Source organism: Motacilla alba, chromosome 7, assembly GCF_015832195.1.
Source record: "Motacilla alba alba isolate MOTALB_02 chromosome 7, Motacilla_alba_V1.0_pri, whole genome shotgun sequence".
In the NCBI taxonomy this organism is placed as follows: Eukaryota; Metazoa; Chordata; class Aves; order Passeriformes; family Motacillidae; genus Motacilla; species Motacilla alba.
The window spans coordinates 9,550,886-9,577,396 of record NC_052022.1 but is presented as its reverse complement, the minus strand read 5'-3'; the positions used below and the strand labels follow the sequence as shown (position 1 = coordinate 9,577,396).

Here is a 26,511-nt window from a genome sequence, read left to right as displayed (position 1 = left end):
ACTGCATCCTTCTAAACAGTTTATTCTACATAGCAGGAAAGAGTCAGGCAAGTGCAAGCTGCAGGAAGTCCTACTTTGGCTTGCAAGAAAAATGATTTTTCAATTCTAATGTGAGCTCACCTGGGGAAGGACCCTCCAAAGGAGAGCGAGAGTGTGTTAGGGGAGAGTCTGCCACCTCGGTGAAATCTGTCATTCCTGTGGACCCCTGAGCTCTGGAGATCTCTCTCCCAGAAGATGTGGACAAGGACTGGGTTGTGCCCAAGGTCCTGTACATGGCACTGCTGGACGTGGAGCCCTTGGCTGTTGCCCAGGGGCTGCTGCCCAAGGCAGACCTGGGTGACTTCCCACCACTGCTGGACGTGGCTGAAATGGGAGTGCTGGAGGCAGAGGAAGTGAGGGAGGTTTTCTCTGCCACTGGTTGGTGGCTGCTTCTGACACCTAGAGTACAATAAAACCAGGTTTGATTCGTGCATATAGAGCTATACATACAACTGTTAGCTCAGCACCCATTTCTACACTGCCCCTTGAGAAACTGAAGGTGTTTCTCTGGGAAGAGATGAATCTCTTCAATACAGGCACATGTGCCTTACAAAACCCATGAAAAATCTCAAACCTACCAGGTGACAGCTGCAAAACCCCAGCAAGTGTCTCTGGCAGGGAAAGTGTGTGCATGTACCTCTTACCAGTGTTCTTCCCAGGACAGGAGTTTCATTACTAATGAGGCCACCGATGTTTTCCACTTTTTCACCCCAAAGCTGAGCTCCACTCTCCCCCTTCCCACCCACCTCACTGCCAGCTCAGTGCAGCCAGTAATAAAAACATTCATGTATCCAATAATGACTGAGGACCGTATCTGAAGAAAAACAGCACAGGGATGAGAAATCTCATCCAGCCCCAAGGCAGACAGCTTTCAGACTAACAAATTTACCTCGGAAAGGACCTTCAGAGGCAGAGAGGGAGCTTGTGAGCAAAGAACCGCCAGGAAGGCCTGGGAGATTGGTGGCTTCCCATGAGCTGTTGGGATGATGTGTCCCAGTCCTCAAGGAAGAGGAGGTCCTGCCCAAAGAGCTTGTGGGGTTGCTGCTGATGGTAGAGTCCCCTGTCACCCCAGCTGTGTGGCCATTTTCTGGGGACATCAGTGTCCCCACTGCCATGCTGGACATGTCAGCAGCCTGGATGTCCAAGTGCAGCGTCACCTCTTCTGCACCTGGGATGCTCTTGGGGGGTTCATAATTGCTGCTAGAAGCTGAAAAAGGAGAAGAGAAAGACAAAACTGCATAAACATAAATAAAAACTGCTGGGTAGGTTTCATCCCACTGTCAGTAGATGTAGATAACGTATGTGTGAATATTCAGTACGGAAATATTTAATATTGGGAAATCATTAAGACAGGGGAAAAGTGGTCTCTAAATAGGAACTGCTGAAGTTATTGCTTGCAAAATTCAACTGGAAGTTTTCAAGGAAAAGCTATCCTCCCCTTCCAACAAGAATAATATTTATCCATACTTTCATTTCTGTGAAATGTTTTTAAATGTACAGAATGTGCCAAATACAATATTATTCCTCCTTTCTTTAAAATAAAAAGGATATATTTTGTTAATAAAGAGTCTTTAAATAAGAGTTTTGAGCTATCTATCAAAACTCACTTGTGGAAGCACTTCCTGAAACGGATGGCAAGCCTGAGAGCAATGGGTCTGTGACACCTCTGCCTCCATCACCCTGGGCACCCACAGACAACCCAGAGGTCTGGCTCTGGGCTGAAGAGCTGGTGATTTCAGTACCAGAGATGGAAATCTCTGCCATGGTGACCAGACTGGTGCTGGCTGGCAGAGACCTTAACATCCTCCCTCCACTCTTGGCAGCTGTTGTGGAAATGGAGGTGCTGGTGGTGGGGAAATCCGAACCGAACCCCTCCGTAGCTGAGCTGTTGGATGGCTGGTGGCTGCTTCCAACGCCTACAGTACAATAAAAAAAATGGATTTATACACATGAAATTATAAACAGATGGATCCATTTTCTTCCCAGATGCTTACGGTGCACATATAGATACTAAGCATAGGAAGTGTTCAATCTGGACAAAGTGCTCCTTTGGAAAGGCAGGACTCCCCTCACCTCAGGAAGACCTTGCACAAAACCCAGGGCTTGCTGCCACGCTTTGTGAGAGCAGCATGGCCCAGACAGCAGGAAACCCCACAGGACAAGGACTGTGGGGATTTGCCTTTAAATCCCACCTTTGCTCTAATATTGCTGAAAATAAGCTCAGGTTTTTTCTTCTCTCTCTCTCTTTTTTTTTTTTTTTTTTTTTTTTTGTGGCTTGAGCACAGCCTCAAACAGCAAAGGGAGGAAACCTAAAGCAAAGGCAGGAAACCTAAGCACAGCCACCTTCCCATATGAGCCTACAGCTCACTACACATCCCAGGGCTCAGCGGGGCACTGTCCTTCAGACACTGGATCTCAGGTTTCCTGCAGCCCCAGTGGTGCTCCCAACAGCTGTGTCAGTGTGAGAACCTGGGAGATGTGTTTGCTCCTGAAAAGCCCTGCACACAGGATAAGGATTCGGCAACACCGAGGTTTTCAGTATTCATGTGGAGCTGGGCACAGTCTCTGGTTTTGGGAGCTCCAGAAATTGGCTGCTGCAGAGCAAGCAAGGGGAAGCCATGGAGCCCAGGGATCTCAGGTTTGCTGCCCTGAGCAAGTTGTTAAGCACAGGTATCTCACCCTGTCTAGCTGAGGGCAAACCCATCCCGTGTGGCCACAAGTGTGGCCTCCCACCCCACTCAGTCACCACTTGGGCACAGGTCAGACAGGGCTCAGAGCTGCCCTTGCTCTGCAGATGGCACTAGCCCAGTGAAGATCTTTCACAGCTGCAAACATCCACCCTGCAGAAAACACTGTGATAACATCCAAAGAACTTCATTTTTATTTTTAAGTGGAAAATGCTGGGGGGGTTGGATCAAACTATTTTTTCCATTGCTTTTTCCTGCTTTCAGCAGGGAGTTTCAGCTAACCATCCAAATAATAAAAAACAGAGTGTATGCAAAACAGAGCATCTCCTCTGCTTCAAGAAAGCAAATACTATAAAATGGCTTCTCAAAACTATGAAACAAAGGCCAGCAAAGCTCACCTCTGACGGCGTTGTCCACGGGAGGTGATGCAGTCAGCGAAGGGCTGATTAAGTTCCCCGTGACACCCCTGGGGTGTAGCATGCTGTGCTCTGCACCAGTCTGGGTACTTGAAGCCTGGGAGGAGGCCTGGGGTTGTCCCAGGGAGCCAGGGAGGGCAGTGCTGGGGCTGCTCCCCAAGGGGCTGGGTGAAGCAGCTGTAGTGCCCATGGCGGGGCTGCTGTCCAGCTCTGTGCCCACCCAGCTGCTCACGGGTTGAGAGAGACTGTCAGTGCCTGCAAGGCAACAGGGGAAAACAGATGAGAACCCAGAGATGGGCTCAGCTGCCTGCTGAGCCATTCCACACTGCCACCCTTCCCCTGCCCCTCAGCCCCCTGTCTGCACTATGCCTACAGAAACTTTGTGTCTGGAAGCTGCACCAAGTAGTTCGTAATTTTGAATGCTAGGAGAAGCCACACGGATTCTTCTCTCCATCCTTGTGCTGCCAGTAAACTGCCCTGAGTGCACGGTGAGGATGGAGAGCTGGATCCACAAGGCTCTACAAAACAGGAGAACTAGGCTTAAGCAATGCTGGCTGCTCTGGGGAACAGCATTCACCTTACTCCCAGGTTCCTAGGCTGAACGAGGATGGCTCACCTGGGTGATGAGGTTCTGAAGATGAAGGTAGCAGCACTGTCCTCACGGTGTTGTTAAACTCTGACATGTTCCAGACCCCATGGTGCCCTCCCTGCGTCCCCTCAGCCGAATCAATCCTGACAGCTTCCGAGCCTGGTGGTGTCCCCTCAGCAGCTGCAGGGGTGCTGGAAGAAGCCAGAGCCCTCTTGCCTCTCCCTGGCCTGCCTGCAGCATGTTGACGGCTTCCAGGGTCTGGAAAGCAACAGGGAGAGAGTCATGGTCACCTGGAAAAGTTCTTTTGTCTCAGCTGGGTGGCAGCAGCATCACTTGCAGTGGTACCCAGCCCTACCACATGCAACAGGAAGGGTCACAGCTGCATCCCTCATGTTTCCTCTGTTTAACAGAGCACAGTTTAACTGCAAGGGGGATTGATGGGAACAGAGTGTTTCTGTCGCCAAAAAACAATGGCATTTTAAATATTGTCCTCATTTAAGCATGGCAAAAGAAACAGAGTTTTTCTAGAAACATTAAAAATGCAGAAGGCAATAAGGAGCTGGTGCCAGAACAGCCCACAGCTGGCAGCCTGGGCATGCCAGCTCCACGTTCTAGTCCCTAAGCAGAAAAAAACCAAACAATCAAAAAAAAAAAATAAAGAAAACCTCTAAGCTTATATCTTATTTCAGCTGGGGATATTAAGAAAAAACTGAAGTGGGGACAGGGCAATCAACACAGCTTTGTCTTGCTGCTCTGAGAAATAGGCCTCGATTTAAGTTCACATTTAAAAGAGTATATTGGTTTACTTGTGACTGAAGATTATGAACAAGCCCAAAAGTAAGTGTTCACTTGCAGGATTTCCATGTAAGGACCTCAGCCACAAGTCATCATCACAGCTGCTCAGGTATCCTTAAACTAAGTTCTTACAACCTAGGCTGGGCTTGAAGTGGGGCTCAGTTCCTGATGGGAGAAGTTCTGGGGACACCCAGGGGTCTCAGCTCTTTGCACAGCCCCTGAGCTCAGTGGATGGGCAGGATTCCCTGGGTACTGCTGAGTGGTGAAAAATAGCAGCAGATCCTGAGAACCATGTGCACTGTAATGTTAAAATATAAAGCCCAGCTTTCCTGAAATTGGATTTCTCTCAAAAATTGACATTTCTAGCTGTGGGGCACCAGTGCTTCCTAACCCACTGGGTGTGCTCAGTCCATAGGCTGGGAACAGCTAACAGGAACTCCCACGTCCATAAAACTCACCAGGAGGATGGCTGTGGGTGAGCAGGTGGGTCACTGTCCCAGCAGATGGGTTCTCTGGGGATCCTGCTCCTGGAGGGGTGACATCCCCATCACTGGCAGTGGGGCCGGTGTGCCCTGTGACCCTGCTTGCTGCTGGCACTGCCCTGTGCCTGGCAGGCAGTGATGCCCACTCCCTGCTCCCAGCCACCATCGTCACCAACTCCACAGGAGCACCAGGTGTCCTTATCTCTGTGCTTGAACTTCTCTCCTGATGGCTGCTTTCAGTGACTAAAAGGAAAGACAAGAAAAAAACTTAGATCCCATCAGCACTGATCTGCAGGCTCAGCTCACTGCAGTAACACCAAGGCCAGGCTCTGAGCTCATTTACTTACACTAGAGAAAAATTGTGCATAATCAAAACACAGACATGAAATTTATTTTTGGATTTGCACCAGTGGAAACTAGATTGGTCTGTGGGACCAAATACCAAAATCTACCTCTGTGCAAAATACTAATTCAATTCAGCACCCTCAGGATTTTTTTTTTTTGTGTTAGGAGAAATAAATTTTGAAAGGAGCAAAAAGAAGGTCTTAAATAACTGGAAATACTCGCAGTGTAGGGTCCATGGCAGGAGTGTGAAGGTCTCTGGAGCTGACAGCCCAGCACAGCCCATGTGCCCCATTCTGGATGTAAGATGGGAGGGGAGAGGGCCCCACAGTTCTTCCCTCTCTCCACTTGGCCAGTGCTTGCTGAACACCTGACCTCAAATCCCATTACGTGCAGAGAGCTGGCATGGAGCTGGCTGAGAACTGCAGGGCACGCAGTATAACCCACCCAGCCACAGTGCAGCACTGGGGACAGAGGAGAGCAATGTATGGTGTGGACTGCATGGCCCACCCAGGTGCCAAAGCACCCCAAGGTGATGAGATATTTTAGCAATTCTAACATTAATGTCTACCAGAATATGAGAAGCAAGATGAAGAAGAAGATTGTGCATGAATGGTGGTCTGGGAAATCAGGGGTTTCAGCTTATGGTACCACCCAGGGCTGTGAGGATTTCACTGCATATCAGTTCACACAAAAAACATCAGCCACCATCTATGTTACAATCCCAAGGCTTGGCTGGCACTGCAGCCTCAGATGACCTTCAAAGCCCACAAAAAGCTTTGAAGTCAAAAGCAAGTCCAAATCTGAAAGGTCAAGGTCCCTATTTTGTCCATCTTCCTTACAACAAAGTGCAGTCTCTGTTATGTGCATGGCATGCACAGGCAGCAGATAAAGGCAGTCAGCCTTTGCCCAAAAACTCTGATTTTGAAGGTTAAACCTGTTCTGGGCCTCCAAAAACTTTCTGTAAGAAAACTGTGTGTTCAAGAGAAACACCTATGGGACACCTCCTCCTTGTCTTGTATGTCTTCCTTGGAGCTGCTGTACCACAACAGCGGCAGTTTGAGAAGTGGTGTCCTCCATACATCTGCAATACCTTCAGTGGGAACTCACCAAAAAACAGAGGGGTAGGTAGGACAGTCTGTATTTCATCCTGGGAGTCTGAGCCCCATGTGAGGAGACAAGAGCTGTGGTGGAGCAGAGCCCCCAGGGTACCATTGCTGGCAGCCTCACGGTGGCTGCAATGCCGAGCAGCCACTGCCACCCAGAGCCCACTGTGAGCCACCGCCTGTCTCATGGGACAAGCTGCTGGTCCTCACCAGCTGGACAAGGGGATGGGAAGTGGCAGGGGATGCTTGCTATGTTCATTTCCAAGCCAATACCCAGCCTGTAATTGTAGTCCACAAGTCCATTTATAGCAGCCCCGAAAAATGTGGCTGTGCTGGAGGGCAGTGCACTGAATTCCTCTCCATCCCCCTTTCACTAAAAGCTTTTGGCTGTGCAGCCCATGCTGACTGAAAAGCCTGTGGCCAGCTTTGCTGCACAGAGAGAAGGCAAAGCAGCAGATGCTTAAAGAAACCCTTAGGGTATGAGGATAGACAGAGGGAAATCGACTTTCCCAGGTTGCCTACTCATTTGTCAACAAGGGCTCTGGACAGGCAGGCTAAAATATACAGCATCACACTTCAGCAGGCATTTCATTGCCACTTCTTAAAAAGTAACCCTGGAAATGCCAGCAAGCAATGCCTTCAGCTATGTTCCTTGATTGAATGAGACCAGTTCAAAAGTAAAACACTGCTATTTGCTTATCTGGTGGTTGTTTGCCCTGCAAATCCACCTCCAAGTGTTATCTATCTTATTTTACCTCTGCGGAGCTGCTGGGAATAAACTGAAGCAAAACTCTTCCCCTTATTGTGGGTGCCAGCAAACCTGGCTTTGAGTGCAGCCAGGCAGTGGAGGGGCTGAATAAGGCATTATTTACACAGTTTTTTAGAGTCATCTGGCCCTGCAAGGTATACCAGGTCCTGGTGCAGGGAGGAAAACCTTGTGCTAGCACAGGCTCAGCTCCCCACATCAGTGGGTGCAGAGCATAAGCTACGCTGGAAAATTCAACCCACAGCATGTAGTAAGGAAACCCCAAAAAAACTGTGTTGTTCAACAAAATAGACATGAAATCTCACATCCATCAAGCCTACCAGAAGTGCAAGATAAAACCACAATATCCTCTTTGATTTGCCTGCAGAAATTAAGACTTCAAAGACGACCCTCCTCTGGAGCGGACAGACCAGATCAAACTTCTTCCAAAAAATTCCCCACGGGACCATCTGGCCTCCCCAGATGCATTAAAGGCTTAAAGCAGAATGGCCCTTTAGCTGAGGTACCAATCTGTCACTAACAATTTTGTCACATCCTAAGCTACCAACAGCTTTGCTCGGTTTAACTCCACATAACCACAGCCACTGAGAAATATTTGACTTGCAGCACAAAACCCTGCCACCCACTGGATTGGTGTTTTCCTTCCCAGTGAAAACTAGCAGTGATGCTCACCAGACAGGTCGAGGCTCGGAGCTACTTTTTCTTTGCAAGCATAACAAGTCCCTGGCTTCCTGTGAGCCGAGCTACACAGCTCAGCCAGGACAAACAGATCAAGTTCCAGCTGATTTCTCAAGGCTTTGGGCTTGCCCCTGGCAGCCCAGTTGGATATCTACCTTGTGAGACTCCTGGAAAATCTCTTTTGGGCCAACAATTTTCTGTCTCCATCTGTGACACAGCACAGAGACAGCTGGCTGCTACCAAGGCAGCGTTTAGGTGATGTTCACAACTCACCCATGGGTCAGCACAACACTAAAAAGCACAATAATGCAAGTTTTCTGCAGCGACTGTGATCACACACAGACACCTTAGGGCAGGGAGGGAGGAGGGATGTATCCTGCTGATGCCAGGAGAGTAGCATCCCCACAGGCAGCATTTGTCAGGAGATTGCAGCCAGCCAAGGCACGCCACAAGCTATCCCAGCCCCACTGCTCCCCTGAAGATGGGATTTTTTTCCCCTCAAGGGCAAGAAAAATACTTTCTTGACGGGGGAACATAAATGTAATCTGAGTTCGCACAGAAGGCAAGCCAAGAGCAGCTGAGTGGCTGTCCAGAGCAGCCCTTCACCCGGAGCAGCCCCTCGTCGGGAGGGTGGGCATGCCCTGGGGAGCATTCCGGTAGGATGGGAATGGAGCCGCCCATGCAGCGCTTGTTTTGCCAGGGCTGCGGGCCACCCCGGCAGCATCCCGTGCCGAGCCCGTGGAGCCGCAGCAGGCTCCTCCCGGGGACAGGCAGCTATAATTATAAACCCCACATCTGTTAACGTTGCATAATCTTAACATCATCCGAGGCTCGCGGAGGGGAGAAGAAACTCATCTCGACTTCGAAAACTGCTCGCTGGCTGTAGGAAGAGGTTAGGGAGAAAGGCAGGAGGAGAAGCGGGGAGCAGAGCCGGGGCCGGGGGCGGCTCCGGTGCCTGCCGGGGCCGGGGCCGGGCTCTGCGCTCCGGGCTGTGTTTTGAACGGCTGCTGCGGATGTCGGGATCATGGGTGGAGGCCGGTTAGGAGCCAAGCGAGTTTGTGCGAACAAAAGCTAAAGCCCTAAATCTGGACCGTCCAGGGCTCTCAGGGATTTTCAATTTCCTTCCTTGTTCTTGCTCTGAAAGAAGAAGTTCAAGGCGGGGGGGGTGAGCAGGGGGGGCTGAAATGGAGCTTTAAAAAAATTCCTACTTGAGATGGGTCAGTTGAGAGTAAACACGCTGATAATACTGCTTGGGGAAGGTCCCTCGTGTGCACTAAGTGCGGGAAAAATGCAAGAGGTTTTTAACCACAGGCAGTCAACCCTGTTCTGCTATTTTTTTTTTTTATATCAATACAAGGATTTAGTCTGTCTGGATTAAGAAAGGTGGCAAGAGAGGGTGTATGGGGAAGCGAAGAAGAGGTGCAGAAGCCTTGCCAGAGCCTCTCACCCTTTTTTGGGGGGTTGGTTTGGATGCAGTACCCTATAGACACATTCCCTTGCTCTGGTGCTTCTGCTCCTCATCCTCTCCCCACTGGCCCCCAGGCAGAGCAGGACAGCAATTCACAGGACCTTCAGCCATTTTAACAATAATAGGAAGGATTTACGCAGGCAACGAAGGTTTCTAGAGCTTTAATATGTCAGCTCAAGAAAAGTGATGGGGGTTTAATGCCAGCAGCAGCCCCTGCAAGCTCTGAATGCCAAGGTCCACATGGCTAATGCCCACCTGGCCACTTCCAGCCAAGGGTGCCCACCAGTCTGGGGACATCAGCATCATCCTCAGACACTCCAGGGCCACGCCACAGCACCTTGCTTGCAGTTCTGCTTTATAACACAAAACCACTCTGCACTTCCACACCCCCTCCCCTCCAGGACCTGTAAAACCTCGGAGGATGCTAAAGGCCATTTTTGCTTCCTACACCTTTTTTCACCATCCCAGAGTTTGATGCTCAGAGATGCCATTAGGAAAAAAAAAAAAAAATAGATCCAATTACTGCTCTTAAAAGCAGTATCCTAAAGCAAGGAAACAGGTTCTCCAAAATAAAGAGTACACAGAAATCTATGATCCTTTCCAAAAGCACTGGATATGTGCATATGGAGTGCCCACAACTGGGATAAAGCCTGCACAGTGCAGAGACAGGATATTGTTCTGCTTATTAAGAGGTTTACAGCCTCTTAGTTTTGGTGTCCTAAACATTTCCCTGGGGAGGTGCAGGCTCCCAGATCACCTGCTCAAGCCCATGAAATCCTAAGCTTCTTACTTATTTTTCTTGGGCGGTTTGGTTCAATCCACAGATCCCCGAGACCACACGGATCCATGGGACCACCTGTGCTGCCTGAAAACCACCAGCCTGTGGCTTAGGGTAGCTCTTCAAACCTCTTTTATAAACTTCTGTTTTTAAACAGCTTTTAGCAACTGAATTTTAAAAAAGTCCTGGTTTATAATCAAGTCTTTGAAAAACACATTTATATAAAATTCTACTTCCAACAGGGATAAGGTGTGACTAACCATACTGCTAAAAAACCATAACCATGCTGAGGCTCCAGTAAAATCTCAATCCATCCATCCATCCAGCAGAGATTGAACCTCCAGTGTCCCAGGCCCTGTGTCCTGATGGCCTTTCTTGAGCAGAAAGTCAAACCCATCCATATTTTCTTGTTTGACAGCTCGTTTCTATTCTGCCCTGGAAGCGTCCCTCCAGCGTTAATGTGGGAAAAGCCCCCACAGGCCCAGGGCAGAGCAAAGGCAGCCCCAATTGACAGGCCCAGAAGCTCTTACCAAAGGGATTTCTTTTCTACTGTTTTTAGTAAACATCAGTAAAACCAAGCCAAAATAAATCTCCCTAACTGCACAGCTCTCTGAGCACTCACACCTCCTCTCCATCCCCCTTCCTGCTACCTTGCAATGCTGAAATGTCCCCAGCTACCCTGCCTGCACCACAGATCCCAAATGCTAAATCCCAGCATCAGCAAATTCACTTCTAAAACCCCCAGTCTTTTCTATAATGTTCTGCAGAAATATTACAGAAAATATCACCACACATCACTTCTTCTTTTTTCTGAGGTTTTTAAAGCCCCCTGTAAGCTTTTCTAGTTGGGAAGGCAATGTTGCCCTCACCAGCACTCATGAGGCCAGAGCAAAAGTCGCACAGGGACCCAGGCTGGTGTCATTTTAACTTCTGCTCCCATCCGAGGGCAGTGCTGCTGGAGACTATCAGACGGCTTGGGGAGGAAGTCTCCTGGCAGGACTCCACCAAAGTGGAGTTGCTAGGTCACTGGAACAATAAAAAGGCAAGAAAAAACATCCTGGCTGCGAAAGAGATGGGAGGGGGGGAAAAAGAGAAAAATCCATGGTGGTGTGTGCAGTGCTGGTGAAGTGGAAAGAAACAGGCTGGTGAGGATGGAGGGAGCAGGACCATGCTGCTGTCAGCTTCTGCAAGCACACAACTTCATTTCTAACATGGCTCTTTCTCCAGACCTCTCACACAAATACTTCCAGAAACCTGGAATTTGTCTGCAAGGTTTGCAGCTTGGGAAAATCTCACAGGGGTCAATATTTCCGGGGCAGCAGGCTCTCTGTGCTGTGGAGAGATTCACTGCACTTTGCCTGTCAGCTGGGCATCGCAGCCCACAGGATGGCTTTCACCCCCCAGCAGCTGCCCACGCTCATTTAAGCTGGCAATATAGGAAACCTGCCTGCAAGGAAGGGCTGGGTTTTGGTGATAAGGGGTGAGCATCTCGACGAGGGGGTGAGCACTGCACAGACCTGGGGCTTGGGCTCCTCTGTAAGAAAAGGTGCTAGAGGCTTAGAACCTGCAGGATGAAATTTTGCTGTCTGAAAAGTCTAATTTCCGGGCCAGAAGGGAGCATTAGCTCATTCTGTGTGACCTCATGATAACCAAAGCCATTCCATGAAGCTTATTTACTCCCAATATAAGTTCAGTGACTTGTATTTGACTTAAACAAATCTTGCAGGGGAAAGAAACACCCAGACTATTGGTATTTGTAATTACCTGGGTTTTTACTCAAAACCACAAGGACTATGGGCTGAAGCACAGATTTTTCTGCACAAAACCTCAATGTCTATCAAAAAGTGATGCCAGGCAGTACAAAGCAGATGTGTGGTAAAAGACATCTACCCTGGGGGTTGAGGACTCAGCCTTTTGCAGACCCAGGTGAAAACAAGATTGTGTTTTCACATCCCACTCTGGAAACAAAACCCCAAGGCCCTGCTCCAAAGTGGTCTGAGTCCAGGACCTGCTTCCCACACACAGGAAAGGACAATAAATATGGGTAAGATGGATAAAGGAGTAGGGAAAGGGTGCTGCAATGCTGAGAGGTGAGGCTGGGAGCAGCCAGGGGCTGCCACAAGTCCCTGGGGGCCAAGCCATGCTGCTCACTGACGCAGGTGGGCTTTGGTCCAGGTGTCTTGACCAGAGCCTCACTCCAGCCATGTACTTAAGAAGAGCTCCCCAGGGAACTATTCCCCGTGCTTAACATTAGGCACATGCCAAAGAGCTTTGCTGGCTGGCAGTCACACCAGGGATGATGACCAGCCTGGGAATTGAGCAACTTCTCAAGGGCATTGTGGGGATGAGAAGGAAAAGGAGCCCTCTTGGATGCAGGAAAATCATCAGACTGCCAAGCGGTAGGTGCCATTTGGTGACAGGCAGATACAAGGCTCAGTGGATTCTTCCCTCCATGTAGACCAGCAAAATGCAGCTCCATCCCAAGGGAAAACTGAAGGTAGCCCAAGCCTGACACCCAGCTGAAGGCAGGATGCAGGGCATGATGTCATGGCAGCAGGAACCATGGATGCTCTCATGGCTCCTACCCTTCAGAAAGGGGCAGTGAGACTTGTGAAGGGGTGGAGAAAAAGGCAAACAGGCAAAAAATATAAATAAAGCAGCTTAAAGAGAAATGAATCCCCAGAAGAGATAAGGCCCCCACCTCCCTTCCCCCATCTGCTGCGAAAGGATGATGATCTAAATCGCATTTCCTAGATGACACCGCGCCGAGCTGCCGCCGGAAGCAGCGGTGGCAGCGCTCAGGATGGCGCCAGCCCTCCTTCTTCCAGGGGATGAGCCAGGTCTTTCCCCTGGCACTGGCAGACCAGTCACCCCTGACAAGCAAGGGAGCAGCACTGCCCAGGGGCAGCTGGAACAGATGTCCTGCCCGACAGCCACCACTGTGCCACTGCCTCTGGAGCCACATGTTTCCTTTCCAAGAACGGGGGAAGGGATTTACCACTTCCAGCGCCTCTCTGCGTATGTTTCAGGGAGGTTGAAAAATAGACACCTTCTTTCAGATGTGGCAGCAGTGGGAATGGGTGCTGGAGAAGGGCGGGGCTGGGCTGTCACTGAGGGCTCAGAGGGAGTTGTGGTCAGGTCACATCAACCTGACATAGGTCAGATCCTCCCTCGATGCATACGAGCACGGGGTGGTGAGCCAGGCAGCGCAGAAGACTGAGAGGACAGAAATCTGTGCCTCAAGCCCACCTGCCCCCACAAAGACACGTATTACCCAGCACAGAGCCACCATGCATCAACTGCCTTGGCACATCCATGTGACCACCAACTTCAGTCTTAACCCAGCGTGTGACACAGCTTATCCTACACCCTACAATCTCCAGGTGTACCAGCACTTTGCTGGACAGGATGATGAGGATCTCTGACTGTATGCTGGGGTCTGTCCTCAGAGGCCATAACATTGCTGTTATTCCCATTCCCCAGTTTAAAAGCCTCCTGGTTCATTTAGCTTTCTTCATGCATCACATTTGCTACTTGTTCCTAAGAAGAGACCATCTTCATGATTTTCTGCATTCTCTGATTATGTTTCCCTCCTAAGAAACATCCTTTCAAAGGGCCTTTATCTGCAGGGTTGGCTGACGGTCTAATACTGCATCCCCATTCTGCCTTTGCTGAAAGAGCTGATAATGTCCTAAAAAGAATTAACATTTCGATGTTAGTCCTGTAACCAAATCTGAATCAAACAATGATGACTGTTCAAATGTCTAAAGCTACTCAGGGGTATTTTCATTTAAGCCCTACCAAGCTTGTACCAGGGATGAGGAGGTTTCTAAAGATGCCTTTGTGAGTACCAGCCACTGAAACCCTTCTCCTTGTCCCTCCAGACACAGATACAATTATACCCAGCTCCAGCACAAAGATAAAGGCTGAATTACAAGAGCAGCATTATGCTCCACAATCAGGGTCCTTGATTCCAATTGACAAGGAGCTCAAATCATGCGCAGTTGGTCTGCGGATGCTTCCACTCCTGGAAATCATTCCCATCTCAGGAGAGAAATGAGTTCAATAGACAGGGTTACCTTTTGCATTTCCTCCCCAAATTGCTAAATTACCTTGTCAGTTTGGGAGATCTTACGAGTAATGCAGGGTCAAACCTGGCCAACACTTGTCTGGGATATTTCTTTGCAGAAGGTTTAACTACTAACTGCTACAGTTTCCCTGATAAGAGAGTGTTTTCTTACCTATAGTGGCTTGGATGTAGCAGGACAGTTATTCAGAGAAGCAGTGAAACCCTTCTCATTTAAAAAAAAAAAAAAGTGGTATATTTATCTACCATTCTGGGTGATCCCAGAAGACAGGGAGGAGATATATCGAGATCCCTTGGGAAATGTCTTGAGATCTCTTACAGACCTGCCTTTTGCTTTTATAGAGCACTCAAAACCAAAGACAAATGAAAAACTCCTCAAATATCCAAACTCCCACATCAACCCCCCAATTTATGCTCCAGAAAGTGCTGTCCTCCCTCCAAGAGAGATCCTGACACCCTGGGTGGGTGGGCAGCAGAACCCTCCTCCTAGGCTATCAGAGAAGGTATCTTTTGGACAATATATTGAAGCCAAATTTAGTGTGATTCATCCCTGCTTCAGCAAAGTTCACCAGAGCGTGACGTTTCACATCAGTCCTCAGGGCTTAAGAGATTTTCCACAAGAGGAAGGGTGTTAACACCAGCATCCTAACAAGCAGTGACGTGAATAATTGTGCTCCATAGATCTAAATTCCTCTTGCCATTCCAGATGCAGAAGTGCCTTTCAGCATGCTCTTCAAGGAAAAAGAGAGCCCACCTTTGCTACCAGTAACCAAAGAAGTCTGTCCATCAGTCCAAAATGCCTGCATTTGAGTTTCTTCTATGCTCTGGAGATTTCACAGGAATCTAAGGGTGGTTCTGGTAGCAGAAATTACCACAGTATCTGCCTGGTTAGAGAGGCGAGAGGTCAGACTGATCCTGTAACAGCCTCCAAAACCTCTGCCATCACAGCGTGCTGAAAAATGCTGAGAAAAACGCCCTAAATGTGTGTGTGCAACTCGATGTCTTCTGGGAAATGCAGCCTGGGCTGTACTCCTGGGACAACAGCTAACCCTGCTGACTTAACCCTTTGTGCACAGTCTGCATGCCTTTCTAGCAAACCACTTAAAATTCCTCCTCACTCCTTTCCCACTGACTTCATCTCAGAGTTAAAAAGAAAAGGTTATTTTCTCCCAAAATTCAGCAGCAAGAGCCTTGTTGCCATCAAACCACCGTGTAAAAGGTCCCTCAAACATCTCCATGTTTGCCTTGGCAAAAGAACTGCAAAGGTCATGGCACTTCCAGAGGACTTTTTCCAAGCACCAGATTGGAAGACCAAGATGGGGTGCCCACACTGCAAGGCAAAGGGAAGGACCTGCAGCATTTGGTCACAGTGCAAGTGACACGATCAGCCTCAGCCAGAGCACAGTCAGAATGCTGCACAGCTCCCAGCTCCATGGCCATGCAGAGTGACAAGGCAGATGGAGCTTGTTTTTCCCAGTGGAGAAACTGGGAAAATCCACCAAGGTCAAGGTGCTTGCACAAGGTATTCAAACAGCTGGACCGAGAACAAGGGGATTTGCCCTCAGCATTCCTGCTGTGTTCCCTCTCTTCCCCTAGCAAAGCAGGACAGTGCAGAGGGCTGCACTTCTGCAGATGCAGTGGCACAGCCCTGCCATGCAGGGGTGTCTGAAACAACCCCTCTGTCTGGACACAAAAGCTTCTGGAGACCAGCTCTGAGCTAGTGGTATTTTTAAATAAACCCAACCTGGGATTCCTCTGTGACTCCTAGCTTTGCAGCTAATAGTTTCCAGGCTTTTTTATCTACCACCTCAACAGCCAGATGCTCTTTTTCTACCCCTCTAAGTGATTCTCCTGTAATGACAACTCCAGAAGTTGGGGTTTTAAGAAAAGACAGCCAAATCTGAGGAGGCTCTTGACACAGATCCTGACTTTTGGCAGCAGTGCTCCCTCGCCCACAGCTGAGATGCTGACTGCAGCTTGGGAGATGCTTAAGTAACCAACTGCAAACCTATTTATCAAATGACTCCAAGTCAAGGGCACAGCAGATGCAAAAGCAGATATAACCCTCCTCAACAGCCCTGCCTGCACAGAGGACAGGCAACTGGAACTAATTCCATCCAAAGCCACAGAGGGATGGGGGAAGCAGCACAGGAGCAGCAACAGTTTGTAGGTTATTACACCCTGTTTATGCATTTCGGGCACTTTTCAAATGATATTTTTATGTCTCACACATTTCATACTGGTTTCTGAAGGGATGAAGCTCCTGAGACAGCTTTGTTTGCTCTCATACATTAAAACAAACTAGCCTGGAAGGCAGAGACCTCCAAGACAGCAGGTTCCTACAGGTTTTGTGAAGACCAGCACTTTAGTAGAGAAGGCTCCAGTGAGTGCCCAGCTTGGGGAGCTGCTGCATCCAGACCAAGGGGCTCCCCATGGCTCGGTCCATGCCCTGGCCCTGGGACCTGCATACACTCAGCACCCACAGAGCCCAAGATAAGCCACAGCACACACCAAAGCCACACATCCTGTGGCAAGCAGAAGAGAACAAACCACAGGCTTTTGAGCCTAGTGAGTGGAAACCTTGCATCATTTTACCTTCCTCCAGCTGATCCCTGTGCTCAGCCTGGCTCTGCCTGTCCCTATTCCAAGTCCTCATGACCATGAGTGGCCATCACCCTCTCCAGCAGCCAGATGAGACAAAAAACAAATTAATGGCAAACAAGGAATACAACCCAAAGTCTGTATTATATACCTCACAGTACTCAGATCCTACAAGAGGTTCTCATTTTATTTAGGAGCTGGTTCCTATCCCCTTTTTCCCCTGTTCTCTCCAGAGCACTTCAGTAAACCAGGTCTGACAGCAGCATTACTACAGCACAGGCAACAGCTACACTAACAGCTTGGAGGAGCTGAAGTTTACAGAGCTTCCTTTACTCAAGGGAACTGCATTTTTCTAAGATTATATTATTACTTGGGCTGGTTGCTCAGTAATGCAACATCATTTCCCTTTTGGGTGGGAAAATTCTCTCCTTGTCCTCAGATGTGAATGATTTCAGCCTGAAAGGATGAACGCAGACTCTGCATGAACTGTGCCCCTTGCTGAAGCAGCAGGATGTTATATATATAACAGCTGGGCATTAAAAAATATATGGTGATGGGTGCACACACATCAGCTGCATGTATGCAGAAAATGGTGAGAACAAAGAGGTGCCAGATGTGACAAAACCATTTCCTCCTGAGAGGCACCCACAGACTTTATCCTTTCACCATGCCTGTGCTTGCAGCCCTCTTGCATCTCCTCTGGATGAATATCCCAGCAAATGAACCTCTCATATTTACAGAAACAGCAAATTACAATGCAAATGCTGCAAAAACTGCTCAAAGAAATAAAAATTTGAATTTGTAATCAGGTCTGCTGCCACTGAAAATTGGATTCTGCCTTCTGTGTTCAGCCATTCAGGAAAGAGAAAAAGCCTATTGTATGACCTACATCTTCAATTGAATGTAAATAACAGGGCCTGTGGTTGGGGTATTCAGGCCTCATGACAAGCTACAGACTATGGATTTTGCATTGAGCATTTTCAAGGGAGTATTCCCAACTACCAACCTTTGATTAGCTCAGAGCACCTTCTGACACTCCAGCTGGTCATACTGCCCCAGTGCTGCTTTGCACCATTTCAACAGCAGAAAGACAGCAGAGCAGGTGCCAGGATCTGGCCCTGCCTCTTTCCAGAGGAGCTCTGTGCACATCTGAGAGGATCAGCCCTGGTTTCAGCAGTGCTGTTTGTCTGCCTAGAAATATCCTGACAGCCCCAGACTCCTCACCCCTCCATACCAGAGAAACCCTTTTGATACTATGTGAGGAAGGAAAGCCAGAATCCAGAGGGTTTACACTGACTATCTACAATCTATCCAGCTCCAGACTGTTTCTCTGGGGGCATTTCAGGGGTTGCAGCCCTGCCTGGAGCACCCCAGGTGTCTGGAATGGCACAGACAGAGGCAGAAATACAGTATTTCTGTGCTGCAAAAAGTCAGCAGGCTCAGCCAGAGCTGAACCTTGCCACTCTGCAGCTATCCTTATTTTGGAAATGGCACACAGCTCCCATGGATGGGGAGCCCACAGTGCCAGCCAGGAGGTTCCTCTGGCAGCAGCTCCAGAAGTGCTGTGGACATTGGTAGTGCCTTAATCTCTACATCACAGCACTGAAACACTATCGCTGTACTGACAGGTTTTATTGGCTTGATTAGCTTGTTACTTGAAACAGTTCTGTATTCTGTTGGGGTTATTTTGTTAGCATCGATGAATGTTTCATTTAAACCAACACAACCAGACTGATGCTACAAAGTTTCATGTTTTACATTTTGTGTGAACAGCTACGGTCAGCAGCATCCATTCATTTTCACTGTGAGCACCAAAACTAACAGCATTTTTAACCTGGCATCATAAGCCCTCTGTTAAATGAGCAAAATCCTCTGCCACCTCTGAGAGATGTGATGGTGACGGAGTCAGCCTCAGCAGCTCTGACATGCTCCCTGCAGATGAGCAGGGTGGGGAGAATGGAGGCAGGATGGAGCACACACAACAGCTTGAGAGCTCAGTCATGGAGAGTTTCTGACTGGCAGCCCAAAAATTGGTATCTGTAAGAGCAGGGGAAGGAAACAAGTTGTCCCAGAAACTCCACACTCCTCTAAACACATCAGTATCTGCAACTTCTGATACTGAAAATATTTGCTAAGGAATGCACCCACACACCAGCAAGGCTGGCACCAGCCCCTGCAAACGTGGCAGTAACAGCCCATCTCCCTCATCCCCCTAGCCACGAGAAAAACATACAGCAAGTTAAATTATCCCTCTGAAGTGGTGGTGGCTGCTGGAGCAGAACATGCTGCCACCACCTGCTGAACGGGCACAGGCTGGCACTGCTGGCTTGGGACTAGGAAATGAGACTTTGTGGGGAGCCCAGTAATGGGCAGTTCTCCTCTCACCCCCTGCCTGCTCACATCTCCGCACGCGCGGTCACTGCGCACGGCGGGGTCAATCAATACTCATCACTGTGTGCTCCCTGCCAGCCAGGTCACACAGTTACCTCTCAGACTACTCATTTAGCACTTAAATATCACATCAAGTGCTTCCACAAATTGATGCAAACCCAGCTGCTCAGTGGACGACCCCTGCTACCTTCCAGGCCTTGAGATGGGGAACAGGCAGGAAAGCCGATCTCCAATCTTCCTTCGTTTCTGAAATGCCTTTTCTCCCTTCTCTTTTCCTTTTTGCTTTAAATTATGTACCCCAAAGGAGCAGAGCTAAATCCATACAACCCCAAGGGAGTTCATGTTCACAGCCCACCAACCAAATCCACTTAGAGCTCACAGAGGAGCAGCAAAGATGCCCGAGACAGGAAAACTCTGCAGCCTTTTGATAGCAACACAGAGGCACAGGAGGCAATCCTTCCTTGTCCCTGCACCACAGGGGCAGGAAGCATCCTTCCTGCACCACCCACAGTCACCTGAAACTGCATCAAAGCTAGAGAGCAGCATCTTTCACCTCTCTGCATCAGTGTGGCTGCAGAGAGAGCTGGGCTGTGCCCCCAGGAGCCACAAAATACATCCTGCAAAATGTGAGGCAGGTTTGGAGGCAACACCGTACCTTTGTGCAAACAAACATCCTCAGCATCCTCTTCCCTCGCTCCTAACTTTGCTTCTTCCTCACACAGAAAGTTTCAGACAGAAAGTTAAAAATATACATAAATAAATACAGACTGTTTACCCCTTCTAAGAGTTTTGGAAAGTTTCTCCCAGCAGTCAGCCTAAATCTCTGCTGCAACTAAAGCTGGTTCCTTCTCAGGCAATTTCACACCTCATTGCCAGGGCTCCTACCAGGGAAGCAGCATAGAATGGTGGCACCTGCCATGGGAGAGAGGGAGCAGGGACAGAAGGACAGACACAGATGGCAGAAAAGCAGATCAGCTTTTTAGGGAAAGCCCATTGCCAGCGGCTCTGTGCTGTGCTGGGCAGCGTGGCAGGGCACCTGTGAGGGTAGAAGTAGCAGGAAAGTGGCAGGAACAGGGAGACCCCAGCCATAGTGACTTTGTCAGGGGCTCAGTGTTACCTCTGCTGTCCCTGTGGTGTCACTGGAATTATTCCCATTTCACAGATGGGAAACCTGAAATACCGAGACCTGCAGGACAGAGCTTGTAACCAAACCCTGACTGACCCAGGCCGGTGGCAGACAGTGCCCTTCCCCTCACTCAGTGCCCATGTGAAGTAGCTGCCAGAAGAGATTTCATGGAGGGATTTGCTAAAGCTTTAACTTTACTGTCACCGGCTTTCTTGCTTCCTACTTCACCTATTTTTTCCCTCTGTTACTCTCCTTGGGTTCAGACCATATTATAAACACAGGCTAAAGCCATCTGTCCTCTTCTCTCAGCAGACAAGCCCACAGAGGCTCTGGCAGGGAGGGTGGCAGATGCAGGCTGAGGCACAAGCCAGCCAGGAAGGCAGCGAGGCTGCGAGGGCAGCCCTGCTCCCGCCCCACTCCCTTACCCCACGCTTTGTGAGAGACTCAAAAGCCCCATTTCTACACCCACTGCCTCACCATCTGCTCACTAAGCCCTGCCTGAGAAAGGGCTTTTGCCACCGAGCCTCAGACTGTTGCAAAGGGAGATGCAATCTTCATTTCCTGGTAGTGCCAGGGTGATGGGTTCACAAGAAATGGTCCCCCTGCTTCAAGCAAGTGTTTTCAAAGGTGGGAAATGCCTCCGAAGGGCAGGAACAGTGGTGACACAAACAGGGACTGCTCGGGAGTCTGCAGCTCAACCTGAGGGTGTTTCAGGAGATCCCCCAGCCTGCTCCTGTAACACCAGACAATTCCCTTGACTGACAGGCATAGGGCTGGAGCTAACAGCGAGTGAATCACAGCTGTCAGGACCCAGTGTAATTCATGATGCTGTTTGCTAGGGAACGAGCTACTGCTGGGCTATTTATCACTCCTTCACTGCATGCCCTGTTCCTTCTGGCTGTGACTGACATAATTCACAAGCACCTGTGGCTGCTGAGCACTGGCTGCACGGGGCAAAACCTTCACCACTGAGCTGGCCAGCCAGGCACTGGTGGCCTGACAAATGGCTTTTCCAGCATGTGGACAGATAGTTTGAGCTTTTCAGACTCTTAACAAAGGAAATGCATTCCTCTACTGACTCTCAGGAGTCATCAAGGTCACAGGAAAAGATGCCAGGCCGAAAGCTGAGATGAAATTAAATATTTTTTTCTGTCCACTGAGGAATCTGCACAGCTTTCATCAAATAATAGGTGAGCAGTTTGCTGGCAAGTTGCAGATTTTATCTTCACAAGGTTGGTAGCAGGTAAGACAGCATTATTCTCTCCCAGTTTGGAGGGCAAACCGATACTTGGAGTGGCACAAAGAAGTAGCTGAGCTGGGAACAGACCCAAATCTCCTTCATTTCCATGCAGTATCCTAGTCACAAAGCTGCTCTCACAAGCACTGCTAGTTAGGAGCTTTCTAATCCACTGCAGGCTACATTCCAGCTGATATCCCTAGCTATACATTGGTCTAGTGTGGATACATCCTACAAAGGCATGCCTTGGGTTTGTGAAGAAAACGAAAAGGTTATAAATGTAGTTTTGTCACATTTCCTGAAATTTTACAGCTCCACGCAACTAAACTTGACCTCAAGTTCCAAAGCACAATATTCTCTCCACATCAGAAATTAAAAGATAAAATTTGACAGTCCAGCTCAAGCAGGCAATGACTCCTAAAACCCACTTAAAACCTATGCAGGATTAATTTGACATATTGGATTCTTTATACCACCTGCAGACACTCAGTGCTTTCCAAACTCATTGAGAATTAGTCATCCTTAGAGCTATGTGCCTTCTTTGGTGAGTAAGTGAGCCAGTTTACTGAATGACACTTGAAACATCCCTGCTTCTTCTGGGAAAAATAAGACTTATCCTGTGCTGAAACCAAATTCAGCACAATCCATAAAGCACGAAACTAGGCACTGCTTGTGATAATAGCACTGTAGATGTGGCATGCAAGGAAAAATTTGACTCTATATGTGACTAATCTGACAGTCTGTAGGCGACGTAGAATAAGAGGGTATTTATAGAGAGCTGATAGCATCTGTCCCCACACCTGATAGGGGTCAGTGCCTAAGGTGAGATGAGAGCATTGCTGGAGACAAGCAGGAGGCAACCCAGATCCTGAAGACCACCTACAGGAGCCCCCCGTTTCCCACCTGGATGGGTAAACACATGTGGACAGTACTCCTGCTGCCCCCCAAAACCCTTCTCAGTTCCTCGGTGAAGTTTCCACCACTCGCCTTCCAGTCAGTCCTCACAGCTACAACGTGTTTACACTTTCGCACCCACCATTCCCATCCCAAACCTTACCCACCGAAACATTTGCCTGTAGCACGATGAGCTGGGCAAGGTTAAAAAGGAAAAGGAATTGGGGGGGGAGGGAGTGTCACACTTCTCAGCTGAAGTGGGCTCTGGGTGATGTCGGGATGCTCAGCAGCCCACAGTCGCGATGCCGTGGGGAGAGCGCGGGGTCCCAGGCACGAGAGACCCGCACGATGCGGACCCCGCGCACTGTCCGACCGCTGCCGGGACGAAATCCCGTCCCTGCCCTTCTCCCATCCCCATCCCCATCGCGGGGCACTCACCCGGGCTGCCGGCGTGTCCCGCGGCGGGAAGCGAGGAAGGGCGGCCGAGACGGTTTCGGGACGGAGGAGGAGGAGGGGGAGGTGGAGGAAGACGCCGTGGGGAAGCGAGGGGCAGCGACCCGGCCGGTGGGACCGGGACCAGCCCCAAGCCCAGCAGCAGCAGCAGGGTGCAGGCTGCCGGCATGGCGCTGGGGGTGGATGGAAGGGGAGCCGGGGGGGGCAGGGGGGTGGTTGTTCACATACCCGGAGCGGGGCAATGAATAACCACGTAAATAGCGATTTTTAATGAATTCCCCGTGCCCCCCCCCCTCGGGGCGGCGCCTTAAAATTGCGGGGTGCCCATAGCGGAGGGAGTGAGGGGGGGGCCCGGCCAGCAGCGGCAGCAGCCTGCGGCCAAGTGCCGGCGCCCGAAAGTAAAAGGGCAGGCGGAGGAGGCTCCTCCTCGAGCCTGACATCACCCAGCCGCGGCTCGGCTCGGCTCGGCATGGCCCGACTCCCCACGGCCCCCCCCCACCCCGGCCCGGCCCGGCCCCCAGCGGCCGCCCCCTCCCGCCCCGCGCAGCCGTCGGGCCGCCCGCTCCCTCACCGGGCTGGCTGCGGCATCACTAGGAGTATTAGTAGTAGTAATAATGATAATAATAACGCTTTTTTTTACTTCTACTTTATTTTTCCTGCTGCATCTCCCAGCCGCGCCGGGCGAGCATGACCCCCTCCCGTGGCGGGGGTGGCCCGGTTCGGGTCGCGGGGAAACGCGGGCAGGGCAGGGCAGGGCCCGCCCCGCGCAGCAAACCCGCCGGGCACGGTCACCCCCCCTGCTCCCGCACGGCACAGCCCCGAACTTAAATCCCATCGAAATCCAGTCCTGGACAGATAACTTCAGCTTTTTTCTTGGTCATAAAGCTGACTCCCCTTTAAACGCCAGCAGCAGCGTTTGAGGGTACAGTTTCTGGCAGTGGTGAATTTCCCAGGCCGGGCTGTACGGGAGGCAAAGGATTTCCCTTCATTGTTCTGAAATTCCCCTTCATCATTTCATGCTCCTAGTTCTGGGAGAGAGCACGCCGCAGAGCAGCGGGTTGGGCTTTGCCGGGGCTGCCGGCATCCCGGTGTGGCAGGTTTAGGGTCCCCCCGAGCTCTCCCTCTCCGGGGAACACAAGCCCGTCGTGGCCAGCCTCTCCCCTCGAGGCGCTCCTGGGCCCTGTACTTTTCCCTCGAGCTGCTTCAGGATCAGACTTGATTTCCACAAGCCGAGCAGAACCCGACCTTCCGAAAGGGAGGGTGGCTGGCGACAACTCACCGCGTCCGGACGGCTGCGGCCTCGCACAGAGCCGGGGTCGGGGGCACAGCCCCCCGCTGCCTGCTTTGCTCTTCACCAAAAGCAGAAGTCGCTGGCTGACGTACACAAACTCTCCTGGAAGCCGCTTTCCACCCAAGAGGTGGCACTGATGAGCCCACACCAGCACGCTGAGGGCCTTGGTCACCCCGGCAGGCCTCGCTCTCCTCTGCTCCTGGGCTTTTCTCTCCATGCGCGAATGTTTTTTTCCCACACCTTCCCACACCGCTTCATCATGAAGCACACTCAGGAATCCTCATTCTGGTACTTGAATAATGATGGATGAAAGCCCTGGGAAAGGCCGTCTCTGAGGCATCCCTCTATCAATCCATGCTCTAGTCTACTCCCTACAGCTTTTGCCATCTTCTTGCTTCAAATTTTCCTAAACCCAAGGAACAAGTCAAGCCTGGTCAGTTTTGGACATGAAGCACAAAACAATCATAATTATGCTTTATTCATGCAAGTGAGCATCCCAGTCCTGGCAAATGGAGTGACCCAGAAGCCACAGGCAACATCAAGATGCCTCATCTAAAGAGGACATTTTTAGGCCTCTTCATTCTGTGTCCAGGTATTTACACATTCTGCATGGAAAAGTTGTGCAAAACAAAGCTTCTGTCTTAAAAAGACAGAGAGAGCAATCCACAGCTAAAGCTCAGGGGAAGAGCTGTGAAGTATTTTGATACTTTGATGGCACAGGTAGTGCAATGCAGCAGCTCAAACACTTGGGGATATCTTTATACATGAAATGCAGGACTCCACGCTACCAATTCCTAAGATAGGAAGTAATAAATACGATTCTTTAGAAATTTTTGTTAGTCCCTGGAAAGAAACATTTGCCAAGCAGCAAATCTGACACTTTTAACTGTGCAATACAGGTAAGGCAGCAGGGCCACAGAAACCTCTCTGAGGCCAAGGAGGCATCCTCAGGGCTGCAGGGGCCAAGTGACAGGCAAACTTTGCCCTAACATGAAATGGATGCTCTCCTGTCCACTCACTCTCAAGCCTGAGGGCCCTAATACAAAGTCTAGAACTCATTCCCTTTCCCCCACCTTTTCCAAGAGACTTCCCTAACATCTAAGCCACACAGCAGCTCCCCACTCTTACTGCATCCTTCCAAGCTGTAAATCCAACAAGCAGGAAGCACAGTATCAAATGCTTTTCCAAAAGGGTCTCAATAAATTCTTCCTACTGTTTCACTCAACAGGCCCATGGAGAGCCATAGCAGACACAGGCAAATGCAAAACAAACACGTCTGCAGGAACAGCCCGTGTCAGTATCCAATGGCTCCGTCTCACCCTTCCCCCGTGGTGCCCCCATAGCACAGCCCACCCTGCAGTGCCACTAGCTAGGAAAGCAGGGAAGGCTGAATTAACCCCCTCTGGGTGTGGGGGAAGGGGGTAGCTGATGTCCTCCCAAAATCTGCCATTAAACCTGCTGGACCTGCTGCATTTCTGAACCAGACAGGGCACTTGTGGCCACAACGGGGTGACCATGAGGACCGTGTGCCCGAGTGCAGAGGCAGCAGCAGGAAACGCTGGCCAGAGGGCCCCATGCTGCCCTTGGATGAGCCACATCCTGGCAGGGCTTAGTATAGCTGGGACAGGAATGCCATTGCAGCCTCTGAAGCCCATGGCAGTGGTGACCTGCCTTCACCAGCCCCAGCAAAGGCCCCGCAGGTGTGAACCCGTGGGCCTAAACCAGTACTCACCATCAGAAAATAATCTCTCTGCTCTCTCCATCATGGTTCCATGAGCAGCATATTATTTACAAGCACCTGGAAAGGAAACACCGACATTCAGGCAGTTTCAGACTTCCTAAATGCAGTCCCTTCCCCCACAGGTGTCTAATTTGTCAAGGTTTAGTGGCTGTAAATTTAAAACTACTGTGTTTTCCTGCCATCTTATTTTTTATTCCTACCTTCAGGGTTTCGTGAAGAATATAAGGAGTCAATTTATGACTGATATTTTTGAGCTCCAGTTTCAACAGTCATGTGAAAACAGAGAGAAAAACCTCACTTTGTTGGTTTTTATTCAAAAATATACTCTTTTACCCATTGGAGCTGCAGAGGGCAGTGTGGAGGGGATGTCAACCCTGCCACCCATCTGACGATTTTGCCACACTCCTTGGGGGCTGGGAAAGAAGCTTCAGTGGTGGGAGAAGGAAGAACTGCAGCAGGATGAAGGTGGCTGTGTGGAGCACAAGCACTCAGTGAAGGCCACCAGCACCTGGCTTTTCCCCATGTGGTGCTGGAGTTGTTTATC

At 50.0% G+C, this 26,511-nt stretch overlaps 1 protein-coding gene across 4 annotated transcripts in view; it reads right to left on the bottom strand.

The window, feature by feature from the left end:
- The window catches only part of HEG1 (heart development protein with EGF like domains 1), a 51,460-nt gene extending 27,002 nt beyond the window's left edge, over window positions 1-24,458 (bottom strand). For 3 of the 4 annotated variants that reach the window (XM_038142269.1, XM_038142270.1, XM_038142272.1), the window contains exons 1-7: window positions 24,215-24,458; window positions 4,985-5,251; window positions 3,759-3,989; window positions 3,125-3,397; window positions 1,647-1,955; window positions 929-1,246; window positions 121-438 (exon numbers count right to left, since the gene is read on the bottom strand). In XM_038142269.1, the coding sequence (XP_037998197.1) occupies window positions 121-438; window positions 929-1,246; window positions 1,647-1,955; window positions 3,125-3,397; window positions 3,759-3,989; window positions 4,985-5,251; window positions 24,215-24,443 (1,945 nt within the window). In that variant the 5' untranslated portion in view covers window positions 24,444-24,458. Of the gene's footprint in view, window positions 1-120; window positions 439-928; window positions 1,247-1,646; window positions 1,956-3,124; window positions 3,398-3,758; window positions 3,990-4,984; window positions 5,252-22,920; window positions 23,411-24,214 lie in introns of those variants that run through there. The other variant, XM_038142271.1, reaches the window with a different exon arrangement.
- Between the last annotated feature and the right edge of the window lie 2,053 nt (window positions 24,459-26,511).